The sequence below is a fragment of the Rhinopithecus roxellana genome, chromosome 6, assembly GCF_007565055.1.
Source record: "Rhinopithecus roxellana isolate Shanxi Qingling chromosome 6, ASM756505v1, whole genome shotgun sequence".
NCBI lineage: Eukaryota > Metazoa > Chordata > Mammalia > Primates > Cercopithecidae > Rhinopithecus > Rhinopithecus roxellana.
The window spans coordinates 125141265-125154673 of NC_044554.1; the positions used below are offsets into that span (position 1 = coordinate 125141265).

The following is a 13409-nucleotide window of genomic DNA, read 5'->3' on the forward strand; positions in this document are numbered from 1 at the left end:
AAGGATACTAGCAAGTACCCAGGGGTTATATCAGTTCATAGAGTTTTAAAATCACAGATATACACAGAGGAATGAGAGATACAGGATACAGCTTCAGCAGGGACACAGCCAAGCCTCGTGGGAAACTGAAAAATATTCTTGAAAATATCCATGAATCTGGTGTTTTGCCACTGTAGAGACATAGGTGTCTTCTCAGAAGTGGCCTCTCATTGCCTTCTGCCTGGCTCTTCCTCCTGCCTGTCTATTAACTTGGTGTGCAAAGCTGGGGAAAGAAAGCCTCTGGGTATCACCAGAGGCCCAGCTTCCATGATCTCCTTCACCACACATGTAAGAACCACATGGCCTCAAGACCTTCCTCAGTGCTGGATACACGGGTCCATCTGGACTTATTAGTCTTGAATATTTTTCTGACAGTGAAAATGTTGTTGTGAAAGAGTTTAATTAGATGTGACCTTCAGATTTTTTTTTCAAATGTTGCTTGGACAGGATGTGGACTACCAAAAGTCCTTTTCAAATAAAGCAACAGAATGACCACAAGTAGAAAACAATTCTTATTTTCTCCCTATTTGTTTTTAAAGATAATAGTGATTGTTCTAAAAGTATTGTTACAAAGGCTGTTCACTGGGAGTAGGACAAGATTCTCATGCTGTCATTAATCATGGCCTATGTATAAACTTTAAAACAACATCCATATATTTAAGCACTACTATACTTTATTGCAATTGTGGATGAAACTCTTAAAAATTCCCTTGATTCAGAAATCTATAACCAGAGGGGATAATGATCATCAGGTCCAGTTCTTCCTCAGAGATACCCAATTATAAGAGTATGGGACTGCAGAGAAAATATTTGTATGTTTCTGCACAGCTAGAGCTTTCTAGGCATTTTTACTAGAATGTGGAATCTAAGCAAAAAAAACAAGCCTTGGAAAATAAATTATGAGGCTGAGTGTGGTGATTCACACCTGTAATCCCAGCACTTTGGGAGGCCAAGGCAGGAGTTCAATAGCATAATAAACCCCTATCTCTATAAAAAATAAAAAAGTTAGCCAGGCATGGTGGCACATACCTGTAAGTCCTAGCTACTCTGGAAGCTGAGGTGTGAAGATTGCTTGAACCCAGGAGGTCGAGGCTGCAGGGAGCCATGATTGTGCCATTGCACTCTAGCCTGGGTGACAGAGCGAGACCCTGTCTCAAAAAAAAAAAAAAAGAAAAAGAAAACAGAAGTTGAATTGTGAGTGCGTAGATAGTGAGAACTCCAGAGAGATTTACCTCTGCAGAGGTAATGTGGTTACATTTAAGGAGGCTAAGTGGAAGAGGGGGATGAGACCAGCTCCATGGAGACATTCCCAGAGTTGTGAAGCTGGAGCCACTAGTCATATCTTTCCCTAGAGACACATGTTTACATCCCAGAGGGTTAGAGCCCAAGATCCTTCCCAAGTTGAATTTACACTAAGGAGATCAGATTTCTCCCTCCACCCTCCCCAGAGGCTGCAGAGGGAACAGCTTTCCCTCTCCTATATAATCATCCAGATTCATATTTTTGGAGTGCCTCACCTAGAGTGTAGACCATGTGTAGGATGACATCTGGTTCCCCCAGCATGCTGATCTCAATATTTTATCAGAACCTCACTGACTTCTTCATTCTCTTTAGTTATCAGTCTTATAATCCCTTTACATTTTTACCTTGCTTTACAGTTTACAAGATGCTTTTACGTTTATGTCCCATTTGATTTTCACAATAATATTTGGAAATAAATGGGAATTGTTAGGTGTTATACTATTTATATAAACTGGAAATACATTTCAAAATATATTTGAAATGAGATGTAAGAAGACTGAAATTCACTATACATGTGGTGGGACAGAAGTTGTCTGGCTGTGGTGTTCAGGCACTTTTAATTGAAAGGGAATCTGTTTTGTCGTGATATCAGCAGCTATCAAATAATAGGCATTCCATGAAATGGCAAGGACCTCTTCCAAGATACACATAAACTGCTGCCCGTTCCTACTTTGGTTTCTGATAGTTATTTTTTCCCTTAACCAAAAGATAATTACAGATACGAAAGAGCCTACATTAAGACAAAAAAATCTGTTTTCAAACTGTGTTCCTCAAATGCTTTTGAATCCTTTAAATGTTAAACAGTAAACATAGACCTTTGACAGTTTTTGAAGCACTTTCACATATTATCTCATTTAATTCTTAACAAACACAATGAGATACATGAAAATATCCACCTTTTACAGATGGAGAACTAAAGGCCAAGAGAAGGTCTGACACCATGTACTTAGGAGGTGGTGAACCCTGGCCCTCCAAGTGGGAGATGAGGACTTCAGATCTCCTACTCCTGCGAAAAGGCACTAAGATTCTGGTGAAAAACCAATAAACTGTGTATTCTACCTGAAGCATTATGAACCCTGAAATTTCAAAATCATTTAAATATATCATTTTCTTAAGTCTCAGACCCTTGGGAACACAAGCCCAGTGGAAGACAGAAAAGAGTGATGCTTATGAGCTAATGTCCCTAGCTGTGAGGCATGTCTCCCAGATAAAGGGAATGCTGTGGTGATTAACCTAATAGCAGTTCCTAAAAGACTGTGCTCCTCCCTGATTATAATTCATCCACATACACTTATTAGGCACATTTTATATAAATTCACCATGGCAATAGCAATATGAAAATGTTGATCATTGTAACGGAAGCCATTTAGAGGCAAAAAGATAACTGTTAAGATTAGTGTCGTATTCAAAAGTGCAAAATTTTTACTCTGTTGAGTAGAACAGTGTCTCAAATTCTTACTTCAAACTATATTCAGAGTCCTTTGGCTCAATAAGTCTTTTATCTGCTCTTTCTTTATCTAACACACCTATTCTTTTCACAAAACAGGATCTTCAGAGGCAGACTGGAAAACTGGACACCCAAGCCACGTTCAACAGCTCAGACCTCCACTCGTTCCCCTTGTATGCCTTTTTCATGGTTTAATGACAGCCGGAAAGGATCCTATTCCTTCAGGAACCTGCCTGCACCTACAAGTTCCCTTCAGCCTTCTCCTGAGACTCTAATTTCAGATAAAAAGGGGTCTAAGGTAGAAAACACATGGATTACAAAAGCAAACAAGAGAAACCCAAATCCTTCCTCTTCTTCAATCTTTGGAAGGCATTCTCAACTTATGTCTGTAGTCTGGATCCAAGAAACCAATGTAATAACACTGCAATAAACAATGCATGGTATTTCTTGTGTGGGGAAAAGAAAGCCTCATTTAACCATCACCTTCTTTAATACTGTTTCATTCTAGATTGTACATTACTCTTTGATTTGCCTATCTTTTCACATATTGCTATTTAATCTCAGTTTGACAGTTAAGCCATGCTGGGAAGGATGCATTTGAATCATAGAACAGAGTGATATATCTGTTTACCCAGTATTCTACTTTAAATTACATTACTAAACTATTTCACTGTGCTTCTCAAGATTTACTGAAAGCAAATAAATTTGAGACTGAATATGTGCTCAGTACATCTAAGTGAAACTCTTTAAAACAAACCAATGCTGACATAGCACCCTTACTTATTTCTTCTTTTAATATCAAACTTCTATGTTGAACAACTGCTGTATAATTCTATCACCAAAGTTCTTTAACAGAATTAGGAAATATATGCATGGGTGTTACTCGTTTTTAAATGCATGATGGTTATTTCCAGCATGACACTGCAAACCTTATCTAACATTTTGTTGAAACACATATGGTGGCTAACTTTCACACGTTGTTTGGTCTCCTTTTATCTGTGTTCGCTTTTCTTTCTCAAACAGAAACATGTGGTTAATGTTACTTGAATTTAATTCTTTTCAGTTTCAATTTAAATCTTTTCAACAGCTCAAAGGGTTTTGACTGGGGTACCAAATGGTAATGTTCATGTTAAATGTCCTGCTGCTTAAATGTTCTGCTGGCCTAGCTCCGTGTGCTCTAACCTAGACTTCTTTTCTGAAGTTTTAGCAAACTTTGGAGTTTGTTCGGTACTGAAGTCTCCAGCCTCTGGCATGGTATTTATTTTTGATAACCAACTAAACCCAGTATAAAGGAACCTAGTGGAAAACTAACAGTCCAATTCCTAAGGAAATGGACTAGAAACAAGATGGTGTTGGTCAAGTGCTTAGAGTTCCTGGAAATCCAGCCATTTTAGAATTACTAGCAAAGGAAGTTTTAACAGCAGCACATCACTTTGGTCTTGAAACATTTTCAGTATTGGAACTGAGGCATCTAAATGCTATTCGAAGAATTCCACCATTATCTTGCACTGTAGTGACTCCAGATTTGGTTTAAAATGTTTTTACAAGTGCAGCTACGTAGTCATCGTTGTTTGATTTTCATATCCACTGAACATTTTAATGAAGTTCTGGGGAAGCTTTATACACTCCCACCTTCCCCACCCCCAGGTGATTATTTGGAAACCTGTGTCTGTGCTGTGTGGCAGCCTCCTTGATGCTTTGCTGGTGCTGTGAGAGAGTTGTATTTCAGCATGTAACTACTAGTGTATTGTCAGACTGTGACCTCCCCCAGAACTCATCATCTTGAAGGGTACATCCAGGAGAGGATCTGCCATTTCTCATAGTATTTATCACAGCCAACAATAAGCGATCCTTCCCAGGGGGTGCTCTAGCTACCTTTCTAATATGAATTGCCATCTGTTCCTAATAACTCAGCCTCTCCACACCATCTTGTATTTTTACTTACACTGTTACTCATCACGATTAGGGTCAAAGAAGATAGGCTTATTAATATTATTCCTCTGAGCAGTTGCAGAGGATAATGAATTCTGTACCCTTGAAGAGAGATTGAAGAATTGTTTCTCTAAAACATCTATCTTTTCATCACATGAGGAAAGCACACAGAATCCCCTCAGCTGCACAAGGTGCAGCATTCTCAACCGCTGTCCCATTGAAGGTCATCACCAAATCATACATGAATTTCTGCTAAGATTGTTTAAAAGAGCCTTTTTAGAACTTGCAGAAACTCCTACCTCTTGCTTACTCACTGCACTCATTTAACACTGAGCTTCATTTATTTTTACAGAATTTTACCTTCAATGATGACTTCAGTCCCAGCAGTACCAGTTCAGCAGACCTCAGCGGCTTAGGAGCAGAACCTAAAACACCAGGGCTCTCTCAGTCCTTAGCACTGTCATCAGATGAGGTACTTTCATGGCACTGTGACAGAACTGCTTTGTCAAATGTGACATTTTACCCGTGAACCATCACCAGGAAAATGTTTTTAGGGTAGATCTTGCATAGAAATCATCAAGACTGTGGTTTATATTTAATATGAAGTCTTCAGGATTTCTCTCCCTCCCTTTCTCAACACAAAAGCAAAATCTTGTTCTTAAGCTTTCTAGGGGCCCCTTTTACATATATATGTAACCACACATGATGGGGAGCCTGGGCAGTGCAGAGTTAAACATGAGGAAACAGCTCAGAAATCACATCAAAGTTTACGAATTACTCCTTCCTTTTTTTTCCTTGCCTCCTCCTACAACCACCCTTACTCCAAGATTCTGATACTTTCTCGGATTAGGGTGAGGTCTCTGATTGAGAATCATTGCAGTAGACAGAGATAGTTTTGATAAAGAGGGAAAATAGCACGAGAACCATTTATTTAGAAGCAAGGGTCAAAATTAGTATTACTACAAATTATCAGGAGATAAATGTGCAAGAGAGAGTTAGGAAGTGAGGTTAGTGATTTAGTTCCTCGAAAAATGGGGGGAGGACAGAAAGCACCGTAAATAAAGGTATTTTTGCTCTAAATGTTTGTTCTTACTATTTCTTTGTAACATGATTTTTGATTCATAAAACTTTTTTTTTTCTCGTAAGCTTTTCTGCCCGTATTCTTCAAGCTTGGTGCAATTTTCGTTTTATTAAAACTATGTACTATGTATGTTGTGTCTCCTGTTTCTGTAACACTTTTCGTCTTGATTCTTTTATCGCTCCCTCGCTCAGAGCCTGGATATGATAGATGACGAGGTGAGCTATCAGTGGGCTGTGTGTGGTGGCTTGTGTGCTATTGTTTGAATGTGCTTTTTCTTTCTTTGGAGATGACTGAAAAATGAGACAATACAAGAATACCTTCCTCTGTAGTGAAGGGTTTCCTTGTGTTAAATAGCTTTACTCTCTGCCCTTGTCATATCTTAGTTTAAAAGATGTTCCTAAGTTAAGAAGATCTCCGCATTGCATCTCCAGAGTTCCTTGATTTATCTTCCATCACCATTACATTGACATGCATTCTTTTTCCTCCTCTTTGCCTTCATCTCAGCTTACCCCATCCCTTCTTCTGTGTTCCCTTTATGGGTCACCAAGGTGACTCCTGTCTTTCCTCCAAGACCTCTCATCACCTTCATCTCCTCTCAGCTTAGTGGGTCTAGGAACAAACCTGTCCCTTTGCACTATTAAAAGGAATATTCTGCAGTGGACAGAGCCAGAAATTTGGAATAAAATCCTAACTATTGAGCTCTACCACTTACTAACTGTGTGATCTTGAAACAGATCACATAGACTTCCTCAGCCTCAGTTTCCTCATTTCTTTTTTTTTTTTTTTTAAGACAGTCTCACTCTGTTGCCCAGACTGGAGTGCAGTGGCTCTGCACTCCAGCAGAGCCACTGCAAGTGAATCTTGGTTCACTGCAACCTCCGCCTCCCAGATTCAAGTGATTCTCCTGCCTCAGCCTCTCGAATAACTGGGATTACAGGCATGTGCCACTACACCCAGCTAATTTTTGTATTTTTAGTAGAGAGGGGGTTTCGACATGTTGGCCAGGCTGGTCTCGAACTTCTGGCCTTGAGTGATCCACCCATTTCAGCCTCCCAGAGTGCTGGGATTACAGATGTGAGCCACCGCGCCCAACCGTTTCCTCATTTCTTAAAAGTAATTATGAATATTATCTGCCCTACCTTCCTCACAGTTTGCTTGCTGCTCGAATGAAATAATGGTTGTGAAACTTCCCCTAAGAAGGCTTGAGAGCTTAATGCTCTCCTCTCCCAAGTGAAAGATACCTCAGTATTTGTTAATATATTTTTACAAAATTCCAGTGTCTTATTAGAGGATAAGTGATGCATTGCATATAGAGATTTATGAAATACTTATTTTCTACCTCTTATAATCTGTCCAGACTATTTTCATGTAAAAGCTTGCAACATTAGTGTATTTTCTTCTATATTAAACTTCCTACATTAATAATGCTGCTTTTTTATTATGGGGGAATTTCTAAACTTCCAAAAACATAAGAACATATAGGTAATAAGTATTTTTTCTACCACCACTAGAACCATTAGCTTATCATATTTTGGTTTAAACATAAGTGTGGCTCTCATAGGTTAAGAAATTCCTTCTGATAGCATAATATGAGCCATAGTATCTTGGTCCTTTAACAACACTACGTAACATTCCTATCTCAGATCCTTGATGATGGACAGTCTCCCAAACACAGTCAGTGTCAGAATCGGGCCGTTCAGGAATGGAGTGTGCAGCAGGTTTCTCACTGGTTAATGAGCCTAAATCTGGAGCAGTATGTATCTGAATTCAGTGCCCAAAACATCACTGGAGAGCAGCTCCTGCAGTTGGATGGAAATAAACTTAAGGTAAAGAATTATATGTCTGTGTTAGGTTACCAGGTATAACTTGTATTACTCAAAGCACCTAAAATGTTTTCATTAGATAAGAGTATTCTGCATATCTGAGAGGTAATTCTCATCAACATTCAGCAGAAAGGATGTTGAATTCTTTCTGAGTAGTAAATGAAGTTTCAGAAAGTCCCTCAGGGGTTCTAAATTAAATGGTAGGCTGCTGATTAGGAGAGCGAGGGACCTACTCCATTGCTTCCAACTGGCAACACATGGTCCATATATTAACTCTCCTTCCTTCTGATGTAGTGTGAGTTTTAATAATGGCCACTGTGGACTTTTTCATCACGTTAGAATTAAGACACAGATCCACGAATCTTCTTTTCCTTGTTCATTTCTCCTTCACCTCCACTCTTCCTTACACACCACTCCCAAACTGGGATGCTGTTCTCCCCAGAAGTTTTTTCTCCAAGTATGTACACACATCTTCCCTCCCCTCCATGGCACTTTCATTTCCACTTGTCCAGTCCATCTCCCTTAGAGACCAAGGTGGCATCCATTCCTTTGGGAAAGGGAAAAAGGAGCTTACAGCCAACTCCGTGTAACCCCAAGCTCCATGCCCCCGCCTCAGCCCCCTACTGGGCTGACGGACAGATGAGTATCTCTTGACAGTCTTGAAAAGGTTAGAGATCAATCAATAGCTTGTGAATATGAAGGCCCCATTGACAAGGCTGTCCCTGTTGGGGAGATAGATAGATGCATCCTGCTGTTGATTCTGAAGGTCACTAAACATTTAAAGTACATAAGCAACTCCCCTTATTCTGAATTCTAAGTTCATCGAGCAACCTCCTCATTATAATCAAGCTTCCTTTATAGGTCTACCTACAGGGAAAGAATGGCTAGTCATGCTGACACGAGCATTCTGGCCCCAAAGACACTTTTGGTTCTCATTGTAATGAAAACATTGGCAGAAAGGAAGCTGTTTCAATTCTTCTTGCCCTTCTTGGAGCCCTCTGTGACAGCAGGTGTTCACTCCTATGCTTTGAAAATATTGATGAGTTTAGCAATACCTTTACCTATAAATGTCTACAGCCCAAAGGTTGGAGAAGTAGAATTGTGCCTTTTTTCCATTCATTCACCCATTAATTACTAATTTGGAAAGCATTTAATTAATGAGCTTTAGGGTGTACTTTGCAAGGGACTTCAAAGAACAAAAGAAAAAATAAAGGGTAGCCCCCAGTGTGTTAATTTTTAACAAATGTAACTAGCTCTTCCTCTTTTCTTACCTCTTTTATGTTTGAATTAGTTTACAAACTTGAACATACGGTGTATTAACATCATCAGAGGGCTCATTGGTTTTCAAATTCAGTTTGTGTGTGTGTTTCCTTCTTAGGCTCTTGGAATGACAGCATCCCAGGACCGAGCAGTGGTCAAAAAGAAACTCAAGGAAATGAAGATGTCTCTAGAGAAGGCCCGGAAGGCCCAAGAGAAAATGGAAAAACAAAGAGAAAAGCTAAGGAGAAAGGAACAAGAGCAAATGCAGAGGAAGTCCAAAAAGACAGAAAAGATGACGTCAACTGCAGCCGACGGTGCTGGTGAGCAGTAACACATACCCTCTTACTGAAGATGGAGATTATCCAAGAGAAGTCCCCACCTCTTCCTGCCCTGCTCTCCTCCAGAGGATGAAGAAGAAACTAAATGATAAGGGTAATGCGGCTCTAGGCCAGCTGAGGAACCGTGTGTTGAATAACTGCATTTTCTGCAATAGAAGGCACTCTTAATTTTAACTACTGAAATAGTCCCAAGCCACCTTTGATTTATTAACAAACCAGACATTTCATTTAAGTAGCTGTCTTTTGCTCTTCTCTAACTTAGCAACATCTTGTGTTGTGTTGGGTATGTTTTGTCACTTGGAGAACTAGTTTGACCCCACCCAACAAGAGCATGATACACCCTGGTGTTGTTGATGGAGCACTGTGAATTTTCAGTTTGGGATCCTGAAATGGCAATTGCACATGTCTGCATGGCAGAAAGCACCCTGCCATGAGATCTGGACCAGTACTTACTTCTAGGGCTGCAAAACCTACTCCAGTGTGTGGGAAAGATTCACTCTTAATTCTGAGTCTGGACAGTAAGACCACCCTGCTGTGGAAACATGGGTGCTCTGCTCCATAGTTACCTACTAAGGGAAAAGGCAAGCAAGCCATTCTGCTTGCTAGGCATCAAAAAGAAAGAAAAGAAATTATAGCTATTTGTTAACCACTGAAAAAAGCAAAAGCCTTAAGATTGTGTATGTGAGTATTACCTTAGGTTCTGAGAGTAATATTTATCCTCTAGATATAGCTGAACATGAAAGAAAAAAAATCAGACATTAATGCAGCCATGGGATATTGGGATCTGTTGACCTTGCTACTGTTGTGTGTTCAGCATCTCAGCAACACTGGCAAACACAACACAGTTGCCCTTCCCCCAACCCAACCCAAGAAATTGAACAGGAAATTGATTTTTAAGGAAACCACCATTTTCAGGTTTCCTCTCCGGGGAACATTCTGGCTGGTCTTCAGTCTGTCTATGTCACAATCAGGAACTCATCACATATTTTCTACTCAAGATTTCCCAGGTGGGCTCAGTTAGTGTTTTAACAAATGTACTTTTAAGAAAAATAGAAATACCAGTTCGAGGAAATTTAGATTTGAATAATATTCAACTGGAGAACCAATTTTTTTTTAGTACGAAGAATGTTCCTCTAAAGAAGAACTGTCAGTTAACATTTTAGAGAGATTTTGAATGGTTTTTTGAGCCATTCCTTTCCATACTTTAAAGATTTCCAATTTTACAGAAAAAGTTTGTTTAAGGCAGTGTGTAGGATACACTTTAGTAGTGGAGGAACTTATACTAATTTTAAGCCAGTATTAAGGATTTCTGTATTTCACCAAACTAAGTCCTAAGTGCAGGAGACTGGGGCAGAAGAAGGAGAAAATAAACTCATTTTGAGAAATTTCATGTGATGGGGGTTTTTTGGGTTTTTGTATTTTATGCTCATGTATCTGGTTCTCTTTGCTGCATTGACTCTAAAACTGAGGTTATCCACTTTCCAAACGACAAGTTTCAAAATAAGGCTTGAGGCCACATGAGTTCTTGGACAGTATTTTACTTCTTTTACTTTATGGGAATCTCTGCTCCATTCCCAGCATCATCGTATCTTCCACTGGAAGTATTCCATATGCAGGGCCTGGGCAAGGCTTTTGAGTGTAACAGATTAAGGGAACTCCCATATAGCCCCATCTTGTATTTTAATAACAGTGTGATTTTTTTCTTTAAAAAAAAAATTTTTTTTGCTTATCTGAAAATCTGAATTTGGAAATTATCTAAACTAGACATTTTTAATTCTGTTCTACCCCCAAGGCCTGTTTTCTTTTCATTGCCAGAGTATTGTCTGTTATGCTTCAGCTCTTTTGTCATTAGGTACAGACCATTCATTCAAGCCTCAGAAACGTTGATGTGAAGTAACATCGTGTTTTACAGTTATCAAAGTCACCGTTATGTTTTTCTGTCTGTCTTCATTTGGGGTATGATAATGAAACTGCCATATTGGATACTCTATTAATATCTTGAGATGTCTGGTGCTTTGTTATTTGTTAACATCATGAGAAATAAGAAGCCACTATTAATGAGCGATAAAATTTGACAAAATTTTCTAATACTAAAACACTAAATTAGTAAAAATCTGGTAATATTAGTGCTTGCTATTGTAAATTTTTGCCATTTTTGCTTATCTTTGGGATAAAAGTGACCTGGATCACACTGGAAATTTCACTGTATTCAAGAATAGAAATAGAAGGATGATTATCTTAAGTTATGTTTACACTTTGGTAATATTTGAAAATGGATGTATATACTGGAAATGTCTATAAGTGTCTTGTTTTTGCACCTAATTTATGATCTATTATATTGCATTTTCTTAAATGTCTTAGAAGTATTTTTCTTTATAACTTTGTTTGTACATTGAATGTTTAGATCAATGTCCAACTGACAATGTTATAAATCAAATTCTTATTCCTTAAATCATTTAGTATTATAACTATTTTGATTTTTTAGTTAGATTATAGTAATTTTAGTCCTAAATGAGTTATTTTAGCATTACCACTTAAAACAGATGAAACTGTAAAAGTCACTTGGTTTGACTGCCCCACAAAGCATAAGATGTAAACTGATGAAGGGTATGAAAGCAAAGTGAAAGACCTCAGATCTTGTGCACATTTTGTTTTCCTATTATTTCTTTTATTGACTGTAGTGCATGATACCTAATCGAGGCTCCAATGTCTTGCACAATTCCTACTTTAATGCTAGTGGTTTTCACTGTCCTTACAATTTAATACAGAACTGTTACTTCATCAACCTTAAAAACTTTGCAGTTTTTTATTATCAGAAAATGAACAAAAAAGGGAATATCTGGATGCTATGAACTGTATTCCCTAAAGAAGAGCTCAGTATGATTCTAACAATAGCCAAAAGTGTTTTGGGGTATAGGTTATGCTTTGCTGGGAGGGAGTGTGTGGTGAAGAGGCCAAGCTGCAGACAGAAAGCATTGTATGAGCTGTATCTGGGTCAGGGTTTTCCATTAAAGGATGTTAGTTTTATAACAGATTACTTTGTTTAAGACCATCTCCCTTCAAGTAACTCACAGTTTATGTAATACTTATCTCATTCTTTTTTTTTTTTTTTTTTTTGCCTGAATCAGGAATTTACTGCAGAATGTTAAGTTAGGGAAAAAACCTCATTTCATCCATTCTAACATTCCTGATGAAGTCCCCCTTTAGTTTCATGACAATAAAGTTGTACTGTGGCTATCATCCTTTAGCTGGGATTGACATTGATTTCACACCCTCAACATCACACAAACTTTTTTAACCCACAGCAGTTCATGATTGCAGTATGATAGGTGCTAAAGCCAAACTCAGCTTTCAACTGGCACAAAATGGGACAGTCTATCTTTTGCCCCATTGTTGTTGGAAACAAAGTGGCAAGAGGGAAAATGAGGAACCAGATTTACCTTTGCCACTATCTGTGATACTGTAGTCATCCCTAGCCTGAAATCTTAAAATATCCCAGACCCAAGCTACAAAAATAGTCACAGGTGGTTTGATCTAGCACCTCGGCCGTTAGAGTTTCTGCTGAAGACAAACTCGTCTGGGTTCGTTGTGCACCAGAATTAACATGTGCTTGAAAATTGCATTTTGTAAAAAAGGAAATAAAAATTTCCATTTACATAGATACTCTGATTCATGTTTAAGTGTTAAAGGTTATGCAGACTAAACTTCAAGAGGAAATCCAGTGTTTAACAGTAGTGTTCTAGAGGATTCTAAAGGAAGCTGTCCCAGCAACCCTGAGAGAACCATCTACACTTTGGATATGTTGTAGCCCCATCATTACACTGAGATATTTCCATTTGAGTAACTAAAGGTACTCCTGACAGAGCTGGAGATGAGGGACACTTTGGTGGACAGTGGTCGCTAGGGTTCACATCACCTACTTAATGCAAAGACCTTAGCAGTCTCAGAATGAAAAGGTAAAATGGAAGAGAAAAGCACAGTTCTTTTCTATCTTTTAAAATTTACTTTTTCAAGGATGTACCTGTACACTATTCTAAAGCTAAGCAAGTCCAGAAATAAAATGTCCATATTTTCTTTCTTTTTCTTTCTTTCTTTTTTCTTTTTTTCTTTCTTTCTCTCTCTCTCTCTCTCTCTCTCTTTCTTTCTTTCTTTCTTTCTTTCTTTCTTTCTTTCTTTCTTTCTTTCTT

General features: G+C 38.5%; 1 protein-coding gene across 4 annotated transcripts in view; it reads left to right on the plus strand.

Annotated features, from left to right (window-relative positions):
- The window catches only part of PPP1R9A (protein phosphatase 1 regulatory subunit 9A), a 390175-nt gene extending 380295 nt beyond the window's left edge, over positions 1 to 9880 (plus strand). For all 4 annotated transcript variants that reach the window (XM_030933321.1, XM_030933317.1, XM_030933320.1 and 1 more), the window contains 4 exons: positions 2888 to 3086; positions 5073 to 5192; positions 7445 to 7627; positions 9003 to 9880. In XM_030933321.1, coding sequence (XP_030789181.1) covers positions 2888 to 3086; positions 5073 to 5192; positions 7445 to 7627; positions 9003 to 9215 — 715 coding nt within the window. In that variant the 3' untranslated portion in view covers positions 9216 to 9880. The remainder of the gene's footprint in view (positions 1 to 2887; positions 3087 to 5072; positions 5193 to 7444; positions 7628 to 9002) is intronic.
- Positions 9881 to 13409: the final 3529 nt, after the last annotated feature.